Below are 25,359 nucleotides of genomic sequence, written 5' to 3' on the forward strand. Positions count from 1 at the left end.
GGCGGGGTTAACCAGGGATAGGGGCGGGGCTAACCCGGGATAGGGGCGGGGTTAACCAGGGATAGGGGCGGGGCTAACCCAGGATAGGGGCGGGGTTAACCAGGGATAGGGGCGGGGCTAACCCAGGATAGGGGTGGGGTTAACCCGGGATAGGGGTGGGGTTAACCCGGGATAGGGGTGTGGTTAACCCAGGATAGGGGCGGGGCTAACCCAGGATAGGGGCGGGGTTAACCAGGGATAGGGGCGGGGTTAACATGGGAAATCACCAGAATTCCAAAGGAAATTGGGAATTCTGGAGAGGCCCCTCGGAATTTGGGGTGTCCCTGGGGCTGAGGGCAAATCCCATTCCCAAACCATTCCAGGGTTCTGGAGCGGGGCTGGGAGAGCTGGGAATGGAGAAGGGAAATTCCAGGGAGAGCTTCCAGAACATTCCAGGGCCTGAAAGGGGCTCCAGGAGAGCTGGGGAGGGATGTGGGATAAGGGATGGAGGCTCCTTCAGCATTCCCAAAAAAACCTCCCCAATTTCTCCCCCTCTGGATTAAGGGAATTTTTCCCTCTCCCTTCCCCCTGCTCAGGTTTTATTTTTACCAAATTATCCCCAAAACCCCCCAAAAAAGCTCCCTGCAGGAATTCCATCTCCAGGAGCCTCAATCAAGGCCTTGATTAGAGAGCAGCTCAAATCTGCATCTCATTTGCATATCAGCCTAATTAAACCCCTTCACATTTCCCTGTTTCTCCATTAAGAACAATGAGGGATTGATGAGGAATTCACCTCGCTGCCTTTTTGGGACTTATCCCAAACTTTCCTGGCCTTGCTCTGGGATATTTGGGGATTTTCAGGATCCTGAGGTTTCGTCCTGGGATGGAATCCTGGAGGAGGGCTGGATGAAATTCCTTTTTAGCAAAAGTTTGCTCTGCAAAATTTTGGAGGGGAATTCCCTGGGAATTTTGGGATTTTTCCCTGGAATTCTGGGATATTTTTCCCTTGAATTCTGGGATGTTTTTTCCCTCAAATTTTGGGATTTTTCCCTGGAATTCTGGGATATTTTCCCCATGGAATTCTGGGATTTTTCTCCTGGAATTTTGGGGTTTTTTTCCCCTGCAATTCTGGTATATTTTCCCTGGAATTTTGGGACTTTTTTTCCCTGGCATTCTGGGATATTGTCCCTGGAATTTTGGGATTTCTCTCTGGAATTTTGAGATTTTTTTCCCTGGATTTCTGGGATACTTCCCCAGGAATTTCTGGGATATTTCTCCCAGGAATTCTGGGATATTTTCCCTGGAATCTTGGGATTTTTTTTCCCTGGAGTTTTGGGATATTTCCCCAGGAATTTTGGGACCCCCTGCTCTGACACAGCAGGAGTGGGGAAGGAGGGGATCTCCCCCAGGAATTTTGGGATTTTTTTCCCTGGATTTCTGGGATATTTTCCCTGGAATTCTGGGACATTTCACCAGAAATTCTGGGATTTTTCCCCCTGGATTTCTGGGATTTTTCCCTGGATTTTTGGGCCGTTTCCCACTCACCCCCCGGACGCAGCACGAGTGGGGCACCCCGCAGGCCAGGGCCCCGCTGCCGTTGCACCGGTGGTACTGGTTCACCTCCCAGTCCCGGAATTCATCCCCTCCACAGCAGGAAAACTGCAGGGAAAACACAGGAAAATCACAGGGAAAACACAGGGAAAACACAGGGAAAACACAGAGCTGGAAACCCCAAAATGCCAGGTACTGATTCACCTCCCAGTCCCGGAATTCATCCCTGCCACAGCAGGAAAACTGCAGGGAAAACACAGGGAAAACAAAGAGCTTGGAACCCCAAAATTCCAGAGGAAACTGCAGGAAAAACACAGCAAAAACACAGGAAAAACACAGGACAACCACAGAGCTGGAAACCCCAAAATTCCAGGGGAAACTGCAGGAAAAACACAGCAAAAACACAGGAAAAACTGCAGGAAAAACACAGGGAAATCACAAGGAAAATCACAGGGAAAACAAAGAGCTGGGAACCCCAAAATTCCAGGAAAAACACAGGGAAAACACAGAGCTGGAAACCCCAAAATTCCAGGGGAAACTGCAGGAAAAACACAAGGAAAATCACAGGGAAAACAAAGAGCTGGGAACCCCAAAATTCCAGGAAAAACACAGGGAAAACACAGAGCTGGAAACCCCAAAATTCCAGGGGAAATGGGAAAAACACAGGGAAAACACAGGGAAAAAACTGGAAAAATAAAGAGCTGGAAAAGCCCAAAATTCCAGGGGAAACTGCAGGAAAAACAGAGGGAAAACACAGGAAAAACACAGGGCTGGAAACCCCAAAATTCCAGGGGAAATGGGAAGGCATTCCCACCTCAAAGGGATTTGGGGTTGGGATTTTGGGGGGAAATCCCTCCCTGGGAAGGGCAGGGATGGAATTCCCAGGGAATTTTCCAGCCCTGGAAATTCCTTAAAAATCCTGGAAAAGGGACTGGGAGAACAGGGAATTGATTCAGGGTAATGGGATCATTAATTGGGATCATAATTAATTGGGATGATGGAATTCCCAGGGAATTTTGGATCCTTGGAAGTGCCCAAGGCCAGGCTGGAAAAACCTGGGATGGGGAAAGGGAATTTTAGGATCCCATCTATCCCAATCCCAGAATTCCAATCCCATTCCCCTTCCCAATTTTCCCTGCTCCCAGGGAAGTTTAAGTGTTAAAAAAAAAGGGAATTTTTCCCATTTATCCCCATTTCAGAGGAGGTCAGACCCATCCCCATTTCCACACTTTAATTCCAGGTGACAAATCCCTTTTTTCCAGAGGCAGGGATGGATCTGGGGGCTCTCAGCCACCCCACAAATCCCCACCAGCCCCTCAGGGATTTCTCTTCCTGTCAGGATAAATTGGGATCAAATCCTGCAGCTACAAAGGGAAAAAATTCAAATTAAAAAAAAAATCTCTTTGTTTCCTGCAGCAAAGATAAAAAAATTCCAATCAAAGTCACCCCGAGTCCTCCATGGAATAAAAATGAGCCTGGGCTGGATTTTCCCCATTTTTTAAGCACCAAAATCATCCAGGAACAGATTTTGGGAGAGGTTTTTCCCTCTGCTCCCATTTTCCAAGGAAAAACCTGAAAATCCAGGGGAAAACACTGAAAATCCAGGGACAAAATCCTGAAAATCCAGGGAATTTCAGGGAAATCCATGGGAAAATCCAGGGGCAAAATCCTGAAAATCCAGGGGGGAAAACCCTGAAAATAGAGAGGGAAAAATCCTGAAAATCCAGGGGGAAAATCCAGGGGAAAATCCAGGGGGAAAATCCTGAAAATCCAGGGAGAAAATCCAGAAAATTCAGGATTTCCAGGGGAAATGGGGCATGGGATTGAGAATTCCTTGGGAAATCTCCCCGTTTCCCATCCAAACCTTTTCCTGCACAAAATCCAGGATATTTTTGAAGTCCAGGTCGTCGTAGTAGTGCCGGATTCCCTCCTGGATGTTGGAGTGGAAAACCTCGTTCATCTGGGATGGAGAAACACAAAAGTTGGGAAAATCCATGGGAAACACAAAATTCCACATTTTCCACACCAGAGCAGGGATTTACCCATCCCAAGGTGATTTTTTTGGGATAAAATCCACATTTTTGGAGCTGTCCGGATCCATTCCTGCCTCATCCAAACCAAGGAATTTTTATCTGCCTTATTTTTGCTGTTCCTCATTTGCATATCAACAAAGCTGATTTGCATATTGAAATTAATTGCTGGTCGTGGCTGATTTCACCTGAAATCCAATTAATTTTGGGATTGAGGGTTTGATGAAAATCCGTTGTTCCAGAGGGGGATTTGTGCTTCCCACAATTCCCCCTTTATCTGGCCTTTAATTCACTTTTGATATCATCCCGATTAATTAAAATTGATTTTAAATTAATTTTACTTTAAAACTCCTGCTGCATCCCAGAGTTCCATCCTGAGGAATTGCAATTCCAGTTTTGGGAATGACAATTCCATGTCCAGGAATAAAAATTCAATTTTCAGGAATGACAATTCCATTTTTGGGAATAGCAATGGAATTTTTGGGAATGACCATTCTGTTTTTTTGGGAATGACAATGGAATTTTTGGGAATAATGATTCAATTTTTGGGAATAACCATCCCATTTTTGGGAATGACCATCCTGTTTTCAGGAAGGACAATTCCATGGTCAAGAATAAAAAAATTCCATTTTTTGGGAATGACCATCCCGTTTTAGGGGATGACCATTCTGGTTTTGGGTATGACAATGGAACTTCTGGGAATAACCATTCTGTTTCTTGGGAATGACAATGGAATTTTTGGGAATAACCATCCCATTTTTGGGAATGACCATCCTGTTTTCAGGAATGACAATTCCATGGTCAAGAATAAAAAAAATTCCATTTTTGGGAATGACAATGGAATTTTTGGGAATAATGATTCAATTTTTGGGAATGACCATCCCATTTTTGGGGATAACCATTCAATTTTTGGGTATGACAATGGAATTTCTGGGAATGACCATTCCATTTTTGGGGATGACAATGGAATTTTCGGGAATAACCATCCCATTTTTGGGAATGACCATCCCATTTTTGGGAATAACCGTTCCATTTTCGGGAATGCCGATGGAATTCCCAGCCGTGTCCGTGTCCGTGTCCCACCTTGCTCTCGAAGATGATCTCCACCAGGATCAGCAGCAGCTCCGTCAGGAAGATGAGCAGCAGCACCCAGAAGAACTGTGGGAGGAGAGGACGGATGGTCACGGATCCGACCCCGATGGGACACCCGGACATGAGGAATTCACCACTGGAATTCCGGATTTTCCTGGAATCCTGGTGGAAATTCCACCTTGGTGTCCCCGTGTGTCACCGTCCATCCCAGAGAGGGCATCGGGAAGGGATTGGGAAGGAATCAGGAAAGATTGGGAAGGAACTAGGAAGGGAACGGGAAGGGAATGGGAATGGATCGGGAAGGGGATGGGAAATATTAGGAAGGACCAGGAAGGGATTGGGAAGGGATTGGGAAGGAATCAGGAAGGGTCAAGAAGGGACTGGGAATGGATCAGGAAGGATTGGGAAGGGAATTGGGAAGGGATCAGGAAATATTGGGAAGGATCAGAAAAGACCAGGAAGGAGATTGAGAAGGATCAGGAAAAATTGGGAAGGGAAAAGGAAGGGAACAGGAAATATCAGGAAGGATAAGGAAGGATCAGGAAGGGATTGGGAAGGAAGATTGGAACGGATCAGGAAAACTTGGGAAGGAATCAGGAAGGACCAAGAAGGGATTGGGAAAGAATCAGGAAGGATTGGGAAGGGCACGGGAAATATTAGGAAGGACCAGGAAGGGATTGGGAAGGATCAGGAAGGGACTGGGAAGGGAGATTGGGAAGGATCAGGAAAAATTGGGAAGGAATCAGGAAGGACCAAGAAGGGATTGGGAAGGGCACGGGAAATATTAGGAAGGACCAGGAAGGGATTGGGAAGGATCAGGAAGGGATTGGGAAGGGAGATTGGAACGGATCAGGAAAAATTGGGAAGGAATCAGGAAGGACCAGGAAGGGAGTGGGAAGGATCAGGAAGGGTTGGGAAGGGATTTGGAAGGGATTGGGAAGGGAGATTGGGAAGGATCAGGAAAAATTGGGAAGGAATCAGGAAGGACCAGGAAGGGAGTGGGAAGGATCAGGAAGGATTGGGAAGGGAACAGGAAGGGAACAGGAAATATTAGGAAGGATCAGGAAGGGTTGGGAAGGGACTGGGAAGGAGCCCGAGGGTCCAAACAAATTCTGGATTTCTTGGAGGAACTTCCCGAGGAAATCTCCCTCCAGCCCTGCATGCTGAGTCAGGCAGAGCCGCTCAATTCCGATTCAATTAACGCGGCCGCTAACGAGCTCATCAATCCCAATTCCTGCAGCAACCTCGGGAACTGATGGATCCCTGTGGGAGCTGCTCCTTCCCTCCCTTAACGATCTCTGAGCTTTGGTTCCTCCTTAATTATCCCCAAACCCGGACGTTCCAGCCCCAGGACACCGAATTTGGGTGCTTTAATCCTGTCCCTCCGGGGCAAATTTGGGGTGAATTCCTGTCCCTCCGGAGCCCAAATCCCGTGGGTTGGGGTTGGGGTTTCCAGGCCATCGATCCCGGGGATTTGGGGCCGTTGGGACCGGCGCGTTCCCAGTGGATGCTGTGGAGGTGGGAGATGGATGGAGCTGTCAGCTGCACCCGAGCGGGCACAAATCAGCCAAATTCCAGTGGGAATTGCACAGAACAGGCACAAATCAGCCAAATTCCAGTGGGAATTGCACAGAGCAGGCACAAATCAGCCAAATTCTGGTGGGAATTGCACAGCTCCAGGGAGAAACCAGCCCAGCTCCTTTGGAACACCAATCCCAGATCCTTGGAACCCAAATCCAGGCTTAAAAAAAAATCCCAGATCCTTTAAAACCCAAAGCCAGGTTTAAACACCAATCCCAGATCCTTGGAACCCAAATCCAGGTTCAAACATAAATCCAGTTTTAAACACAACCCTGGATCCTTTTAAACAAGATTCCTAAATCCTTTAAAACACAAATCCAGGTTTAAACACCATCCCAGATCTTTTTAGACACAAATCCTGATCCTTTTAAACATGGACCTGGAGACTTTTAAAGACAATCCCAGATCCTTTTAAACATGATCCCAGGTCCTTTTAAACACAAATCCCAAGTCCTTTTAAATCCAAATCCCAGAACCTTTTAAAGATGATCCCAGATCCTTTTAAAGACAAATTCTGAGTCCTTTTAAATCCAATCCCGGATCCTTTAAAAGACAAATCTGGATCCTTTTAAACACAATTTCCCCGCTTTTCTATAAAAAACCCCAAAGCTGCAGCTGCCAGCCCCAGCTCGGCTCCAAGAGCTCCTCCAGGGCCTCTCTCCCTGATTTGCTTTTGTTCTGGGAGTTCTCCTGGAAGGGACCATTCCCATCCCACGAGGGCTCTGATTGCTCCTTCCTGCCCTCGGCAATTCCCGGCGTTTCAGCGCCCCTGCCCACAAATCCGGGAGGGTTTGGGCAGGGAGGGGGAGGCGCTGCCGGGAACTGGATTTTCTGGGAATTGGATTTTCCTGGGAATTCTGTTTTCTTGGGAATTCGCGTCCCGGGGTGGACCTCGGGAGGGAAAACGCTGTGGAATTCCCTCCATGGATCCCCAAACCATGGAGGTGACACCAAATCCATGGAATTCCCAAACCATGGAGATGACCCCAGATCCATGGAATTCCATGCAGGTGACCCCAAAATCCATAGAGATGACCCTGAATCCATGGAATTCCTTGGAGATGACCCTGGATCCGTGGAATTCCATGGATGTGACCCCGGATCCATGGAGATGACCCCAGATCCGTGGAATTCCCAAACCATGGAGGTGACCCCAGATCCATGGAATTCCATGGAGATGACCCTAGATCCATGGAATTCCATGGAGATGACCTCAGATCCATGGAGGTGACCCCGAAATCCATGGAATTCCATGTATGTGACCCCAGATCCAAGGAGAGGACCCTGGATCCAAGGAGATGATCCCAAATACATGGAATTCCATGGAGGTGACCCTGGGATCCATGGAATTCCCAAGCCATGGAGATGATCCCGAAATCCATGGAATTCCCTAACCATGGAGATGACCCCGGATCCATGGGATTGCATGGAGATGACCCCAAATCCAGGGAATTCCATGGAGGTGATCCCAGTCCCGTGGAGATTACCCTGGAATCCATGGAGATATCCCTGGAGATATCCAAGGAATTCCATGGAGATGACCCCAAGTCCATGGAGATGACCCCAGATCCATGGAATTCCCAAGCCATGGAGATGACCCTGGAATCCATGGAGATGACCCCAGATCCATGGAATTCTACGGATGTGCCCCCGGATCCATGGAGATGACCCCAAATCCAGGGTATTCCATGGATGTGCCCCCGGATCCATGGAGAAGACCCATAATCCATGGAATTCCATTGAGACGACCCCAGATCCATGGAGATGACCCCAAATCCACGGAATTCCACGGAGATGACCCCGGATCCATGGAGACGACCCCAAATCCATGGATGTGACCCCGAATCCATGGATATGACCCCAGACCCACGGAATCCCACAGAGATGACCCCGCAATCCACGGAATTCCATGGATGCACCCCCGGATCCACGGAGACGCCCCCAAACCCGCGGCCGGCGCTCACCGTGCGGAGCAGGGCGCGGTTGTCGCGCAGGCTGCCCACCATGCCCACGAAGGACACGAGGAACACGCAGGACCCCAGCAGCAGCAGCAGCACGGCCGGCGCCAGGAAAATCCCCTCGAGCGTGCGGTGCCGCTGCCGCTCCGCCTCCGCGTACGCGCCCAGCGCCAGCAGCAGCAGCCCCAGCAGCTGCGGGGCGAAGTCGGGAATTAGTCCGGGATTTATGGGATTTATGGGGTTTTTCAGGTTTTCAGGGGTTCTGGGATTTCCAGGGGTTTGGGGTTTTTAGGAAGATCCCCTCGAGCGTGCGGTGCCGCCGCCGCTCCGCCTCCGCGTACGCGCCCAGCGCCAGCAGCAGCGGCCGCGGGGCAAAGTCGGGAATTAGTCCTAGATTCTTGGGATTTATGGGGTTTTTAGGGTTTCCAGGGTTTTTGGGGTTTTCAGGGTTTTTAGGGGTTTTCAGGGTTTTTGGGGTTTTCAGGGTTTTTCGGGATTTCCAGGGTTTTGGGGTTTTTCAGGGTTTTTTGGGGTTTTTCAGGGTTTTTTGGGGTTTTCAGGGTTTTTAGGGGTTTTCAGGGTTTTTGGGGTTTTCAGGGTTTCTCGGGATTTCCAGGGTTTTGGGGTTTTTCAGGGTTTTTTGGGGTTTTTCAGGGTTTTTTGGGGTTTTCAGGGTTTTTAGGGGTTTTCAGGGTTTTTGGGGTTTTCAGGGTTTCTCAGGATTTCCAAGGTTTTGGGGTTTTTCAGGGTTTTTCAGGGTTTTTAGGGGTTTTGGGGATTTCCAGGGGTTTTGGGGGTTTTTAGGGTTTTTCAGATCCATGGAATTCCCTCCTCCGGATCCCAAACCATGGCAATAACTCTGGATCCATAGAATTCTTCAAGGAAGACTCCTTAGAGCTGGTTTGGACTCTGAATCCATGGAATTTCCTCCCTGGGATCCCCAACTGTGGAGGTGACTCCGAATCCATGAAATTTAGGATTTTTTGGGGTTTTCAGGATTATCGGGGTCAGTTCAAACATCCGCTCTCCGTTTTGTGGGAAAAGAAATTGTCCAGCAATTAATTGGGCAGTAATTATGCAAATGAGGCCAGAATTAGGTCAGGCTGAAAGGCTCCGGATTCCCTGGAGCAGAATTCCTGTCTGGGAACATCCCAGGGATGGAGGTGGGAGGGGTTAAACCATCCAAAATGGGGATTTTTGGGGTTGTTTTCCCATTTTTTGGGGTTGCTTTCCCGTTTTTTGGACCAATCCAAGCCCCTCACTGGTGGATTCCCCATGGAGCTCTCCCAAAATTCCCCCAAAAATCTGGGAATTTTCCCAGGGTTCATCCACGATTCTCAGAGTGGAATTGGGAGGAAAACCCCTCAATTCCTTCAGCACCCCAAAAACCTCTGGGAAACCCCAAACTCGGAGGGATCGGCTCCTTGGAACCCAAATGTTGGGATTTGCTGTGGATTTGTTTGGAATATTGCACAAATCCCACCCAAACTCCACCAGAGCCAGAAACGTGGGAGAAATCCGGAATTTTTGGGGTTTCTGGGAATGTCACAGAGCTCTGGCCCCTCGGAGCTGACAGAGCCTGGAAAATCTGGGAGATAATCCCAAAAAATTCCAAATTTTGGTGATTTTTGGCCGTGGCCAAGCTCATTCACGTGTCAAAAATCAATAAAAACCGGAATTAAAACCATTTCCGGGCACCTGCAGAAGAATTTTTGTGCTCACACCTGAAAAATCAGCCCCACCCCGAGGTTATTTAACCCTGGGGAGGAAATATTTGGAAATAAAGTCAGAATTACCCAAAATAAACCCCCAAAAGAGACCCCAAAAGGGGCGGAATTCCCGGTTTTCCCCTCCCTTCCTCCCGCAGGTGTTTGCAGCTCCCAGGTGCGGGGAAATCCCGCCCCGAGCAGAGTCCAGGGTTTCAAAACCGCCTAAAATTCAATTTATTTACATTTGTTTGGGATTTTTCCGGCAAAAACGCGGCTGAAACCCCCTCGATGTCTGCAGGGGGCACCTGGGGGGTGAAAATTTTGAATTTTTTTAGTTTTTTTCTGCTCCAAATGGGACTCGTGGCCACAAGGGAATCACGGGGGAGGATGAGGTGGGAGAAAACCCCACGACCGGCGGGTTCACCCCGAAATCGCCACGTTTGGAGCCCAAAATTGCCTTAAATTGCCCAGTTTGGGGTGGTCCAGGGGGTTTGGAGGCACCGCGGGTTTTCCTGAAGGATTTGGGGTCTGGGAAGGGGAAATTGAGACGCGGAAAAGCGAAAGGGGCTGGGAAAGGCAATTTCGGTTGGAAAAAACGTGGGAAAACGTGAAAAAACGCTGGGAAACACGGGGAAAATGGGGGAAATGGGGAAATAAAGAGGAAAAATGGGGGGGAAATGGGGAAAAATGGGGGAAAGATGGGGAAATAATGGGGGGAGATGGGGGGGGAAACGGGGGGAAAAATGGGAGGAAAATGGGGAAAAATTGGGGGAAAATGGGGAAATAATGGGGGAAAATGGGGGGGGAAAGGGGGGAAAAAGGGAAAGGACGTACCGAAAAGAGCGTGGCGTAGGCGGAGAGCGCGAATTTGATGCTGTAGTAATAAAAATTGGACTCGCGGCAGGTCCGGCCCATGCCCGGCTCGTCCCGGCCGCGATCCCGGCGGGGATCGGGAACCTCCGGCGGGGATCGGGAACCCCCGGTGGGGATCGGGAACCCCCGGCGGGGATCGGGAACCTCCGGCGGGGATCGGGAACCCCCGGTGGGGATCGGGAACCCCCGGCGGGGATCGGGAACCTCCGGCGGGGATCGGGAACCCCCGGTGGGGATCGGGAACCCCCGGCGGGGATCGGGAACCTCCGGCGGGGATCGGGAACCCCCGGTGGGGATCGGGAACCCCCGGTGGGGATCGGGAACCTCCGGCGGGGATCGGGAACCCCCGGTGGGGATCGGGAACCTCCGGCTGCTCCCGGCGGGGATCGGGAATCTCCGGCGGGGATCGGGAACCCCCGGCGGGGATCGGGAACCTCCGGCGGGGATCGGGAATCTCCGGCGGGGATCGGGAACCTCCGGCGGGGATCGGGAATCTCCGGCGGGGATCGGGAACCCCCGGCGGGGATCGGGAACCTCCGGCTGCTCCCGGCGGGGATCGGGAATCTCCGGCGGGGATCGGGAATCTCCGGCGGGGATCGGGAACCCCCGGCGGGGATCGGGAACCTCCGGCGGGGATCGGGAACCCCCGGTGGGGATCGGGAACCTCCGGCGGGGATCGGGAACCCCCGGCTGCTCCCGGCGGGGATCGGGAACCTCCGGCGGGGATCGGGAACCCCCGGTGCTCCCGCCCGTCCCGGCCGCGGTTCCTGCGGGCGATTCGAAGCCGGGGCCGTTTCCGCCCGCAGCGCCGAGCGCGGCCGCGTTAACCCTTTGGAGGCTGCGGGAAGGAGCGCCTGGGAAGGGATTTTCCAGCAGGGATAAATAAATAATCCCGGGAGAAACTGAGGAGGAACCACCTGCGCTCCCGAGGCTGCTGCAGCCGCGCAGGGACCTGGAATTGCTGGATTCTTTTTATTCCTTGGGATTTTGATTTTTTTTCCTTTTTTTTTTTTTTTTTTTTTTTTTTTCTTTTTTTTTTTTATCCCCTCAGTTTTTGATCCTTCCCAGCCCCTTGGATTTTGAATTTTCTTTATTTACTTCTGAATTTTAATATTTTGGTCTCCAGTTTTGACCCTTTAGATCTCCTCAGTTTTCGATCCTTTTCAGCCCCTTGGATTTTGATTTATTTTATTTGCCTCGATTTTTAAAAAAAAATTTCAAATTTGCCTTGAATTTTGGATTTTTAGATCCCACTCAAATTTCATTTTTCTATTATTTGGATACACCTCAAATTTTTTTTTTCCACCTTCACTTTGAACAACCCAGAGTGAAAACTTCACTTCCCAAAATCTGGAAAATTCTTTCCCAAAGAGCCAAGCTTGGCGGGACTGCGGGGTTTGACAGGAATTTGGGGGACCCCTATCGAGGGGAGACCCCAAAAAAGGGAGACCCCAATTAAGGGGAGCCCCTGATCAAAGGAATCAATTCCAATTGCAGGGGTTTGGGAGGAGGCAGAGCCTGGAGCTGCTCCTGCTGTTCCTCAATCCCAGATTTTGAGATCCAATCCTCGGCTGGAGGAGCTGGAAGCTCTCAAGATGGGAAATTCCCAAGAGGATGAGGATGGATTTTCCTCTGGGATTTGGGGGTCCCCTTGCTTGGGAAGGTGCCACATCCTTGCCCAGGATGTGATTCCCACCTGGGAATTCCATTTTTTTCCTGGAATTTTGGCCTCTCTCCTCTTCTTCACAAACCCCAGCAAATCCCAAAGCTCCTTTGGGAACACCCTGAGCACATCCCAGATCCCATTCCCAGTTCCCATTCCCGCATTCCCAGTTCCCATTCCTGGATCCCATTCCCAGTTCCCAGTTCCCATTTCCCATTCCCAGCTCCCATTCCCACATTCCCTGCTCCCATTCCTGCATTCTCAGCTCTCATTCCCAGTTCCCATTCCCTGCTCCCATTCCCACATTCCCAGTTCTCATTCCTGCGTTCTCAGTTCTCATTCCCAGTTCCCATTCCCACATTCCCAGTTCCCATTCCCTGCTCCCATTCCTGCATTCCCAGCTCTGCCATTTATTAATTCCCGCCTGGAATAAACCCCGGGATCGCTGTGGGAGCGAGGAATTCCAGCGGCTCCTCCCGGCCCCGATTCCTGCGGGATTTACCTGGGAGCGGCTCCTCTGCCCAAAATCCCGGGGTTTGGGATCATCCCCGGCCACACCGGGGAAAAGCGGCGGCGCATCCCGAGCGAGGAGCAGAATTCCCGGGGGGAACCGGGGGGCGCTCCTGGCACAATTCCCGCAGAATTCCTGGCACGATTCCCGGCTGGAGCGAGCGGCAGCGCCGGGATGGATCTGGCAGCAGCGGAGCTCAAATCCCTGGATACGAACCCGGGCTGCGGGAAGGGATCTCAGATTAATTAAATTAATTAGGGATATGAAGAAATTTCAGGCAGAGGGAATTTCAGGGACAGGGATTTTCCAGCCCGTTTTGGGGGGAGCTGAGAAGGTTCGCGATAAATAAAGATAAAACCAATCAATAATCGATAAAATCATCGATAAAACCCCGGAGCTTTGCCGTCACCGGGATCTTCCAATTCCCAATGATTTTAGAGTCGGGGCCCAAAAATGCCCGGGGAGATCTGAGGGGGGAAAAAGGTGGGAGAGGGGATGTGGGGAGGGAAATTTGGGATGGGGGTGCCTGGAAAGGCGGAGGAGGAATCTGCATCTCCGGCGGCGGCTGCGGAGGTCCCGGGAGCGGGGAGGGGACGGGGGGGAACCGGGAGAGGGGACCGGGGGGACCGAGGGGACCGGGGGAGGGGACCGGGGGGACCGGGGGAGGGCTGTCCCCGGCCGGCTCTGCCCGCCCCGCTCTGGCACCGCCCGCGCCGCCCATAAAAGCGCCGCTCGCGCCTCGCCCGCCGCAGTCGGGTCCGCGGCACCGAGGGGGATCCGCAGCGTCAACCGGGGAATCGCATCCCGAACCGGGGAATCCGCATCCGGGACCGCGTGCAGCCCGAACCGAGCCAGGATCCGCAGCCTGAACCGGGGAACCTGCAGCCCGAACCGAGCGGGATTTCCCATCCCGAACCGGGGAATCCGCATCCGGAACCGGCTGCATCCCGAACCGACTGCATCCGGAACCGGCTGCATCCCGAAGCAGGGAATCTGCACCCCGAACCGCCTGCAGCAGGTACCGAGAGGAGCCGCATCCTGAACCGGCGGCTTCCCGACCCGACTGAATCCCGAACGGGGCCGGACCCGCACCCCAAACCGAGAGGGACCCGCACCCCAAACCGGGAGGGACCCGCACCCCGAACCGAGAGGGACCCGCACCCCGAACCGGGCGGGACCCGCACCCTGAACCGGGCGGGACCCGCACCCCGAACCGGGCGGGACCCGCACCCCGAACCGGGCCGGACCCGCAGCCCGAACCGAGAGGGACCCGTACCCCGAACCGGGCCGGACCCGCACCCCGAACCGGGCGGGACCCGCAGCCCGAACCGGGCCGGACCCGCACCCCGAACCGGGCGGGACCCGCAGCCCGAGCCAGCCGTGCCATGGCCGCGTTCCCGGCTCCAGCTGCCCCCGGACACCGGAGGGACCAGAACCCCAAACCCGCTGCACCCTGAGCCAGACGGGTCCTGCACCCCAAACCGGGAGGTGCCCATGCCCCGAAGCAGCCACGCATCCCAAAGGGGCTGAGCCAGCAGAGCCCTGCACCCCAAAACTGGCTGTGCACTGATCCTGCTGCACCCTAAACCAGCAGGGATCTGCACCCCAAATTGGCTGAGCGGGAAGGATCTGCACCCCAAATTGGCTGTGCCCTGCACCCTAAACCAGAAGGTCCCTGCACCCCAATTTTGCTGAGCAGGAGGTCCTTCACCCCAAATTGGCTGAGCAATTTTGCTGATCCAGAGGTCCTGCACCCCAGTTTTGCCAATCAGGAGTTCCCTCACCCCAAATTGGCTGAGCAGAAGGTCCTGCACCTCAATTTTTCTGATCCAGAGGTTCCTCACCCCAAATTGGCTGATCAGGAGGTTCCTGCATCCCAAATTGGCTGATCCAGAGGTCCCTGCACCCCAGTTTTGCTAAGCAGAAGGTCCCGCACCCCACTTTTGCTGGTCCCTCACCCCATCTCCGTGGCCATGGACGAGTCCCCGCCGCTGGCGGCCCAGCCGGAGGCGCAGCCCCCCAACGCGTCGCTGAACGAGTCCTGGTCCAACCCGTTCGTGCAGCCGCCGTGGCAGGTGGCCCTGTGGGCCGCGGCCTACGCGCTCATCGTGGTGGTGGCCGTGGTGGGCAACGCCGTGGTCATGTGGATCATCCTGGCGCACAAGCGGATGCGCACGGTCACCAACTACTTCCTGGTGAACCTGGCCTTCGCCGAGGCCTCCATGGCCGCGCTCAACACCGTGGTCAACTTCAGCTACGCCGTGCACAACGAGTGGTACTTCGGGGCCGCCTACTGCCGCTTCCACAACTTCTTCCCCATCGCCGCCGTCTTCGCCAGCATCTACTCCATGACGGCCATCGCGCTGGACAGGTCAGGGGTGGGGTCAGTCCTGGTCGGAGCTGGGGACAGGTCAGGGGTGGGGTCAGTCCTGGTCGGAGCTGGGGACAGGTCAGTGGTGGGGTCATCAATCCCTGGCTGGAGTTGGGGACAGGTCAGTGATAGGGACATTCCTGGCCAGAGCATGGGGACAGGTCAGTGACCACAGTTGGTTTTTCCCTGCCCAGTTCCTGCACTGGAGCCATGATCCCAAGCTCAGCCGTGTCCCAGATCCTACTGTGATCCCAAGCTCAGCTGGATCCTGGATCCCATTGGAGTTGTGATCCCAGACCCCACTAGGGCCGTGATCCCAAGCTCAGCCAGATCCCAGATCCCACTAGAGCTGTTATCTGAGATTCCACTGGATCCATGATCCCAGACCCCACTGGATCCATGATCCCAGACCTCAGTGGAGCCCTGATCCCAGATCTCACTGGATCCATGATCCCAGACCCCACTGGATCCATGATCCCAGACCCCACTGGATCCACGATCCCAGATCTCACTGGATCCACGCTCCCAAGATCAGCCGGATCCCAGTGGCACTGGGGGACCCCAAATCCCCAGAACCCCCCGGATGTCCCGTCCCTCTCCAGGAATTTGGGGTCAGGGCTCTTTCCCCCCCAAGCCCCAGGACAGATCCCAGCTCCAGATTCATCCCGTGGCTCCCTCCGAGCATTCTGGATTTTTCCAAGGCCCCGTTCCCGGAGCCAGCCGGGCTCTGCCCTCTCCTGTTCCCAGGGAATAACGGGAATTCTGGCAGGGATCCGGGCTGGGGCCCGGACGCTTTTCCTGCCCTTTTCCAGCGCCTCTGGAGCCGCTGCCTCCGGGACTCCCTGTGGGAAGCAGGGCTGGGGTGGGTGAGGCTCCCTGGGCATTAAAACCAGCTCCAGGTTTGGTTCTGTCACCAAATCCTCTCCCTGAAATCCACGGGAATTGAGGCAATCATCAATAAAAGCCGGGATATTTCCAGTGCCTCTCCCATGGTGCTGTTCCATGATGATCCTTGGGATCGGCTGGAAAAGCCCCTTTGGGGCTGGGGTGAATTCCAGGGATTTCTTTTTGGGCTGAATAATTCAATTTACAGCCTTTGATCCACCCTGAGAAATCCAGGGAAGCTGCAGTAAAGCAGGGAGGTCTGGGAGGCTGGGGCTGGAATTTTTTCAGGATTAGCCTTCCCAAAAAATCTTCCTGCACCTGCAAACCCTGAGGAGATGCTTAGTTTTCCCAAAACATCCAGGCTCCCATCCGGAAGCTGCAGCTCCAACTGCATCCCAAATTCCAGCCAGGAACAGGGAAGGGAACAAACCCCAAATCCCATCCAAACATCGGGAAAATTCTTCTTTTTCCTGTGGCTGGGAGCTGCCAATGGAGCTGAAAGGCAGGAAAAGCAGGAAAGTGTTGCAGGGGCCTGGGAGGGAGGATTCCCAGAGCTGAAACTGAGACTGGAGAGAGCTGGAACTGGGAATGGGAATGGGGAGAGCTGGAACTGGGAATGGGACTGGGGAGAGCTGGGAATGGGAATGGGGAGAGCTGGAACTGGGAATGGGCAGAGCTGTGTTGGGAATCCAGTCACAGCCAGGATGGAATTCCCAACTCTCACCAAAAATCAGGGAAGCAGCATGGAAAAAGCCTTGTATTTCCAAAGTCCTGGGATTGGGAAGGACCTCAAATCCCACCCAGCACCACCTTCCCAATCCCTGCCCCAAACCCCTCCAGCCCAGCCCCGGGCACTTCCCAGGATCCAGAGGCTCCCCAATGGGATTTTTTGTGGGATCCATCACGGATCCATGCGGGATTTTTGCTGGAAGTGTCTCCATCCCCTCCTTGCCCTGGAGCTGCTCCAGCCCTGGGCACGAAAGAAAAAAAGACGGAAGTTGTTCCGAACACTCGGGACAATGGCAGGAAATTCAGGATGGGGCTGGCACTGCGGGAAGTGCCTCAGGAAAATCCCAAAGGATTCAGGGCCTGGCAGCTCCCTCAGCTCCCAAATTCCCACCCCATCCTTTGTTTGCCCAAAGTGAACACTGGGAATTCCCAGCTCCCATTCCCACTGCTCCCAAAGCTGGAATTCCAGGATTTTCCAGCTGTATTCCTGCTTTTCCCAAAGGGAACACCGGGATTTCCCAGCTCCCATTCCCGCTGCTCCCAAAGCTGGAATTCCAGGATTTTCCAGCTGTATTCCTGCTTTTCCCAAAGGGAACAGCGGGATTTCCCAACTCCCATTCCCGCTGCTCCCAAAGCTGGAGAACTCCGGGATTTTCTGGCCCTGATTCCCACTGGTCCCAAAGGGAACCCCAAGATCTTCCAGCCCCAATTCCCATTTTTCCCAAAAGGAACCCCAGGATTTCCTGGCCCTAATTCCCACTGTTCCCAAGGCTGGAACATTGGGATTTTCTAGCTCTGATTCCCCCTTTTCCCAAAGAGAACTCTGGGATTTTCCAGCCTTTATTCCCACTTTTCCCAAAGGGAACTCTGGCTTTTTCCATCCCTGATTCCCACTATTCCCAGACCCAGAACCCTGGGATTTTCCATCCCTAATTCCTGCTGTTCCCAAAGCTGGAACATTGGGATTTTCCATCCCTGATTCCTGCTGTTCCCAGACCCAGAACCCCAGGATTTTCCAGCCCCAATTCCCGCTTTTCCCAGACCCAGAACCCCGTGATTTTACCCCAGGATTTTTCCCCGGATGATCCCATTTTTCCTGCCCAGGTACGTGGCCATCATCCATCTGGCAATATTCCTGCTGTTCCCAGACCCAGAACCCCGGGATTTCCTGGCCATATTCCTGCTGTTCCCAGACCCAGAACCCTGGGATTTTCTGGCCATATTCCTGCTGTTCCCAGACCCAGAACCCCGGGATTTTCTGGCCATATTCCTGCTGTTCCCAGACCCAGAACCCTGGGATTTTCTGGCCATATTCCTGCTGTTCCCAGACCCAGAACCCCGGGATTTTCTGGCCATATTCCTGCTGTTCCCAGACCCAGAACCCCAGGATTTTCCAGCCCCAATTCCCACTGTTCCCAGACCCAGAACCCCGTGATTTTACCCCAGGATATTCGCGTTTTTCCCTCCCAGGTACATGGCCATCATCCACCCGCTCCGGCCGCGCCTCTCGGCCGCGGCCACCAAGGCCGTGATGGGGCTGATCTGGCTGCTGGCGCTGCTGCTCGCCTTCCCCCAGGGATATTTCTCCGTCACCGCCGAGCTCCCGGGGCGCCTCGTCTGCCTCGTGGAGTGGCCGGAGCCCGGAGGAGCCGAGTCCGGGAAAGCGTGAGTGGGAACGGGGAAACCGGGGCGGCAAAAAAAGAGAAAAAAAAAGAGGGGGGGGGGGAAGAGGAAAAGAAGAGGGGGGAAAAAAGGGGGAAAAGGAAGGGAAGGGAAGTCCTGAATTTCCAAAGGGTCTGGGAATGGTTTGCCAAGGGGAGTTAAATGTCAGGACTTGAGGAAAAAAAGGATGGGGAGGAATGAAAAAGGGAATGAAAAAGGGATTTTAAAACGGAAATAAATAAAGAAGGGAATAAAAAAGGAGTTTGTGATCTCCAGCCCTGAGGAGGGAGGAATTGGGGCTGTGGGAATTCCACTCTGAAATTCCGGGCCAGGTGTCAGATCCAGGCCAGTGCCAAACCCTCCCCGTGTCCTTTGTCACCTCATTCCCAGAGTCCATCCTCGGGGGCCCCTTCCATCCCAGAATATTCCCAGGATGGATAATTCTGGTGGATTTTCCAAAGGCTGATCCCAAAGGAAAACGGGGCTGTTAAATCCACAATGGATCTGCATCCCATGCTCTGGGAAACTGGGAAAACTGGGAAAGGAGATCTCTGGCAGCTTTGGGATGGCAAATCCCAAAGAATTTGGGGACTGGGAGGAACTCAGTGGCGTCTCCAGTCCTCGGGAATGCCACGAGCAGATCCCGGGATGGGATTTTCCTGCCCTAAATAACTCGGGACAGGTGTTTGGGTCATTCCAGAGGTGCCATTCTGGCCCTTCCCCGCTCCATGGCCTCAGAGTGGATATTCTGGGAATGCTCCGGTGGCAGCTGCTCCATTTGTGGCGTCAGGAGGAAAAATTCCATCCTTTATCCAGCTCCCAGGGAAAACAGGGGGAAAACCAGGGAAAAGAGGAGAATTCCAACACTTCTGGGGGGAATTCCTTTGGAAAACCTCTGAGGAGCAGAGCCCTGGTGTTCCAGAGCTGGTTTTTCCCTGGAAAACATCCCTGGTTTCAGCTAGAGCTGAGAATTCTGCAGGATTCAAGCTGGACATCGATCCCTGCTTCCCAAAGGGATCAGGAATTGCATTTGGGGCTTTGAGGGAAGGGAGAAGCCGCCCCTGGATCCCCTGGGAATTCAGGGATGCCCCTTCCACGCCAAAATTCCTGGGATTCCCAGGGAAAAGGAGGTGGCAGCTCCATCCTCGGCATCCTCCATCCCACACCAGATCCTAAACCCTTCCAGCTTCAAACCCCAAATCTCCCGAAGTGCTGCGATCCCGGGAATGCTGCAGGCAGAGCAATTCCCAGTGCTTTTCCATGCCTGGATCCCAAAGGATTCCTGGAGCTGTCTGGAACGGCTCTTGGAGCCCAGACCCCTCTGGGAACGGGGCTCTGCGCTGCTGACGTTATCCCGCAGCTCCTCCAGACATTCCTGCGGCGCTCTGAGGATCCGCAATTCCATGGGAACCGCAACAAAATCCTCCTGCGGAGCCGCCGAGACGCCTCTGGAATGAGGCAAACGAAATCCAGCCCCGCCAAGGCCATCCCAAATGGAATTAGGGCCGGCAAAATCAGATTGTGGTACCAAGCAGCAGCCCCGATCCCTGCAGAATTCCCAGAGCCGCTCTCACCCTCTGGAGATGAGATTCAACCCCAGCTCCTGGGAGGAGGAGCGGGAGCAGGGCTGGAGTCCAAATCCTTGGGAAGATGCAGGAGCTGGGATTGGAGCCCAAAACTCCACCCAGAGGCTCCAAAGCCTTGGGAATGAAATTTCTGCTAACCAGGCAGGATTTGGGAAGTTTTCCAAGCCAGCACCAGCCACGTTTGTGGACTCAGATTTTAGGGAAGAGAGGATTTTCCAGGATTTTCCGCAGGCTTGAAGCCTCCATCCCCTCCTGTGTTTAAACCCGGAATTATTGGATTTCCATTTAAACCATTCCTCTCTAACAGAATTCCTCACTGATCCATGGCATTCCCAGAATTCCAACAGCATTCCCAGTGCTCCCACAGTGTTCCCAACACTTCCATGGCATTCACAGAGTTTCCATGGCATGCCAGTGCTCCCACATTGTTCCCAGTGCTTCCATGGCATTCCCAACACTTCCATGGTATTCCTAATGCTGGATCCTCAGGGATTATCCCAGTTTTTTCCAGGTCCCACCACTTTTCCATGACTGAACCGCTGGATCCTCACGGATTATCCCAATTTTTTCCAGATCCCACCATTTCCACATCCATCCTGCTGGATCCTCACGGATTATCCTGTTTTTTTTCCAGGTCCCACCATTTCTCTATGTGCATCCTGCTGGATCCTCACGGATTATCCCAATTTTTTCCAGATCCCACCATTTCCACGTCCATCCTGCTGGATCCTCAGGGATTATCCCCGTTTTTTCCAGGTCCGACTATTTCTCCATGTCCATCCTGCTGGATCCTCAGGGATTATCCTGGTTTTTTCCAGGTCCCACTATTTCTCCATGTCCATCCTGCTGGATCCTCAGGGATTATCCCGGTTTTTTCCAGGTACCACTTTTCCATGACGGTGCTGCTGTACCTGCTGCCGCTGCTGGTGATCGGCTGCGCCTACGCCGCCGTCGGCCGCACGCTCTGGGCCAGCGCCATCCCCGGCGACTCCTCCGACCGCTACCACGAGCAGGTGTCGGCCAAGAGGAAGGTGAGGAACCCTGGGAGGGGCTGGATCCAGAATTCCTGGCCAATCTCCACAAAATCCTCCTCCGGAGCCACCGAGACACCTCTGGAATGAGGCAAACGAAATCCAGCCCCGCCAAGGCCATCCCAAATGGAATTAGGGTTGGGAAAATCAGATTGTGGTACTAGCAGCAGAGGAATTCCAGGAGGGGGTGGATCCAGAATTCCTAGTCAATCTCCACAAGGTGAGGAACTCCAAGAGGGGGTGGATCCAGAAGTCCTGGCCAATCTCCACAAGGTGAGGAACTCCATGAGGGGTTGGATCCAGAAGTCCTGGCCAATCCCAAACCATGAGCATGTGTTGACCAAGAGGAAGATGAGGAACTCTAGGAGGGGCTGGATCCAGAACTCCTGGCCAATCTCAGAGGCCATTCCCGAGGCTGGGATGGCTGCAGGAATGGCTCTCTCCCGTGGCAGGTGGTGAAGATGATGATCATGGTGGTGTGCACCTTCGCGCTCTGCTGGCTGCCCTACCACGTCTACTTCACGTTGCAGTACCTGCGGCCCGAGTGGTACGTGCAGAGCTTCATCCAGCAGGTCTACCTGGCCGTCATGTGGCTGGCCATGAGCTCCACCATGTACAACCCCATCATCTACTGCTGCCTCAACGACAGGTGGGCGCGCCGCGCAGCTCGGGAACGCGGAGCGGGGTCCCAGTGGAGAGGAGGGATGGGGTTGTTTTGGGATGGTTCTGTCCTGCCCTCTGCCACTTCCAGCAGGGGTGGGGGTGGCACAATTCTCACCTGGAGTCTTTCCTAATCCCTGTGGGTTTTGAGGGCAAACAGCAACTGAAACAATCCCAACTCCTAATTGGAGTTTATGGCAGATTTTCCGTTTCTCAGGGGGTTCCCATTTCTCAGGGGTTTTTCACATTTCTTGACAGATTTTTCATTTCTTGGCGGGTTTTTCCTCTCCTCGGTGAAAGATGGCAATTTTGTCATGTTTAGAAAAGCTCAGCTTTATCTCCCCTTTTCTTTGGCCATCTCCATGTCTTTCCTCATTCCTTTGGCCATCTCCATCCCGTTCCTTTGGCCATGTCCATCCCATTCCTGTGTCCATCTCCATCCCATTCCCATGTCTTTCCCCGTCCATGCCCGTGTCCATCCCGTCCCCGTGGCCAGGTTCCGGGTGGGATTCAAGCACGCCTTCCGCTGGTGCCCGTGTGTGAGCGCCGGCGAGTACGAGGGGCTGGAGCTGCGCTCGGCGCGCTTCCTGCACACGCACAGCTCCGTGTCCAAGCTCAGCCGCATGGACACCACCACCGTGGCCTCGGCGCTCGGCGTGGCCGATGAGGAGCTGGACGAGCCCAGCCGGGCCGAGCGGCTCTCCCTGGACATGACCTCCAACGGCTCCTCCCGCAGCGACTCCAAGACGGTCTCCGAGAGCTTCAGCTTCTACTCCAACACCCTGACCTAGGGACGTCCCCTCAGCGCCACCTCGGTGTCACCGCCCTGCTTGTGCCGTGCCGGCGCTTCTCGTGCTGTTTTCCCGTCTCTTTTCTTTGGGATGAGTTCTGTTGTGGGGCTGGACATCAGGAATGTTTTCACTGCCTGGCTGGAGATGGAGGGGATGCAGGAACGGGACAGAGCCGGGTTTTCCTCAGAATTCCAACGCTGGCTGGCGCATCCGTGCCCTCTGCGAGGCAGGAGGGACCTCTCGGTGCATCCCACCCCATGGAAAACGACCCCATCCTGCACCTCTCTCCTCCCATCCTTAATTTCATTCTCCCTGCTGGATATGCAGGGGGATCTTGAATCCCAAAATCCCAAAAAGGCTTTTTCCAGCAGCATGGGGAATCATCAGCACTGCACAGATTCTGGGATTCAGACAGGTCTGGCCCTGCTTTGGGTCTGTTTGGCACAAGAACCGCGGCTCCTTTGGAAGCTGCAGCCAAGGATCCAGCGGCGCCTTTGGAAGCCGCAGCCAAGGATCCATCCGGGAGCCATTCCCATTGTTCGGAGCGTTTTTCTGGGATTGCTGTGGATACAAGGCCTGCCCCGCCCATCCTTGCCTTTATTGTTGTTTTTATTTTCTGTCCCTCGAGGGCTCCTCATGGCCGAGCGTTGCAGGAGGGAAGCGCAGGATCCGCTGTTTGCGGAGCGTTCCCACAGGGAATGATGTGATTTGGGTTTTTTGGGATTTCCGTGTCCTTGTTGGAGCCCTGGTGTGAGGTCACAGAGCCCAGCCTGGGAGCTCCCGGGGTTTATTTCCCATTAAAATCACCATAATCTGAAAAAATTCCGATTTTCAGCCTTCACGACCCACCATGGGCCCTTCCAGCCTTCCCCATTCCGGGATTCTGGGATTTTGGGATTTATTCCTTTCCCAAACCCTGCCCCAAAATCCTGTGTCCAGCTGAAAGATGGACACAACCATTCTAATGCAAAGTTTAGCATGGGAATCCCCCTTTTCCTTGGAATATCCACCCCAAATCCCTTTCCTGTGGAATATCCACCCCAAATCCCATGCCTGTGACTCTGACATCCCTGGGGAATTCGGGGTGGCAGCAGCTGGAAGGAACTTTCTGGAAGGTTCTTCGCCTGGAGCATCCCAAGAGAGAGGGAACCCAACCGTCCTTCCCAAAGTGTCTCGGGATTGTCCCAGCGTGGATTTTCATGGATAAATATTCCTTTGATGTGGAGAATGGTTCGTTATCCCTTAATGAGGGGAGGAGGGGTGGGAGCGGGAAGAGGTGGGAAAATTCCATTAAATTCCATAAAAAATATGGGTGATGGGTTTGGGGCACCCTCAGTGGGAGGGGTTTGCCCTGAAATGTCACCGAAACAGGAAAAGGGACAATTCCCAAAATTCCTCCTCAAATTCAGGGCTGGGAGCGCAGCACTGCTTCCCAAATCATGGAAATTCATGAATCCCTCCTGGAGCACGAGCAGGGCTCGGAGCTGCTCCATTCTCTGGGTGATTCCTGGTGTTTCTGGTGTCCCTGATGGATCTCCCGGGCTGGGCTTCCCAAATCCCGCTGCTCCGCGGGGAACACGCAATCCTCCTTGCTTTTCCAAGCAGGATATTCCAGGTGGGAATTGCAGGAGCATCTCGCCCCTGCTGGCAGTTCCAGCCAACTGGAATTCTGGATTTTAATTAAAGCAGCTTTCCCGGGCTCAGCTCAACCCCACAGGCCCAGTAAATTCCGGCTGTTGGTTTTCCATCGGTGATTTTATGTGGGAAAAAGGAGAGATAAATATCCACATGTTCCTGGCTGAGCTTCCTGTGAACGCCGGGCTGGATCCCCCTTCCTGGTGGGATTCAGATCCCAACGGAGCCGTTTCCTTTATTGGGATTATCCCTTCCTGCTGGGATTCAGATTCCAACAGAGCCGTTTGCTTCATTGGGATTATCCCTTCCTGGTGGGATTCAGATCCCAACGGAGCCGTTTGCTTCATTGGGATCATCCCTTCCTGGTGGGATTCAGATCCCAACGGAGCCGTTTCCTTCATTGGGATTATCCCTTCCTGCTGGGATTCAGATTCCAACAGATCCATCAGCATCATCCCATCCCTTTAACGGCCCTGTCCCTAATGGGGAATTTCACCCCCACCCCATAAAATGAGGCACAAAACTCCCCCTCAGCCACACAAGGAAAGGGAATTCCACATTCCTGGGGCTTTGGGTTATCCCTCCATCTCCAATTCCATGGGAAACCCCCCAAAATTGGGGTTCACCGCAAAAACCCCCAAATTTTGTTGGTTTTGGTGCTTTCCAAGCGGGATCTGCAGCTCTGAGTGAGCCCATCCTGCTCAATTCCCTCTCTGGTTCAGCCTCATTTCCATGGATGCATTCCAGCGTTTTGCATAAATGTTTGCTTAATGCCAAGTCCAAAATATCCCAGAAAATAAAAAACCCCGGGAACTCAAGGCAGCTCCTGGGGTGGATCCCGCGGTTTCCATGGCACCCGGGGGCTCTGGGATGCTTCCCAAAAACTCAGAGCTCAGGGAGGAACGATTTGGGTTCAGGACATCCGCATGGAAGTGAATTCACGATTTTCAGGAATGCCCAGTTTCATTTTTGGGGCAGATTCCGGCAGATTTGGGGTTCCTGGAGGGTGGAGAATTCCAGCTTGTTCCCAGCAGTAATTAGCGTTAATTACCCTGGTAATTA

General features: G+C 53.4%; 2 protein-coding genes across 2 annotated transcripts in view; one reads left to right on the forward strand and one right to left on the reverse strand.

Annotated features, from left to right (window-relative positions):
• The window catches only part of LOC131568299 (tetraspanin-15-like), a 17,571-nt gene extending 6,625 nt beyond the window's left edge, over nt 1-10,946 (reverse strand). Inside the window, exons 1-5 of the mRNA XM_058820302.1 lie at nt 10,735-10,946; nt 8,198-8,383; nt 4,644-4,718; nt 3,395-3,490; nt 1,525-1,638 (exon numbers count right to left, since the gene is read on the reverse strand). Coding sequence (XP_058676285.1) covers nt 1,525-1,638; nt 3,395-3,490; nt 4,644-4,718; nt 8,198-8,383; nt 10,735-10,815 — 552 coding nt within the window. The 5' untranslated portion in view covers nt 10,816-10,946. The remainder of the gene's footprint in view (nt 1-1,524; nt 1,639-3,394; nt 3,491-4,643; nt 4,719-8,197; nt 8,384-10,734) is intronic.
• A 3,974-nt stretch (nt 10,947-14,920) lies between these two features.
• TACR1 (tachykinin receptor 1) lies at nt 14,921-22,662 on the forward strand. The gene is made up of 5 exons (XM_058820299.1): nt 14,921-15,318; nt 18,403-18,597; nt 21,061-21,211; nt 21,664-21,860; nt 22,368-22,662. The coding sequence occupies exons 1-5, from the start codon at nt 14,921-14,923 to the stop codon at nt 22,660-22,662; spliced, it is 1,236 nt and encodes a 411-aa protein (XP_058676282.1).
• Nucleotides 22,663-25,359: the final 2,697 nt, after the last annotated feature.

The sequence above is a fragment of the Ammospiza caudacuta genome, chromosome 26, assembly GCF_027887145.1.
Source record: "Ammospiza caudacuta isolate bAmmCau1 chromosome 26, bAmmCau1.pri, whole genome shotgun sequence".
Classification (NCBI taxonomy): Eukaryota; Metazoa; Chordata; class Aves; order Passeriformes; family Passerellidae; genus Ammospiza; species Ammospiza caudacuta.

Bases quoted from the DNA above. Each gene is read 5' to 3' on its own strand.
- TACR1 (XM_058820299.1), top strand. From the start codon at position 14,921: ATGGACGAGTCCCCGCCGCTGGCGGCCCAGCCGGAGGCGCAGCCCCCC. The intron at 15,319-18,402 runs GTCAGGGGTGGG...TTTCCCTCCCAG, and splicing joins ACGGCCATCGCGCTGGACAG to GTACATGGCCATCATCCACC. The intron at 21,861-22,367 runs GTGGGCGCGCCG...CCCCGTGGCCAG, and splicing joins TACTGCTGCCTCAACGACAG to GTTCCGGGTGGGATTCAAGC.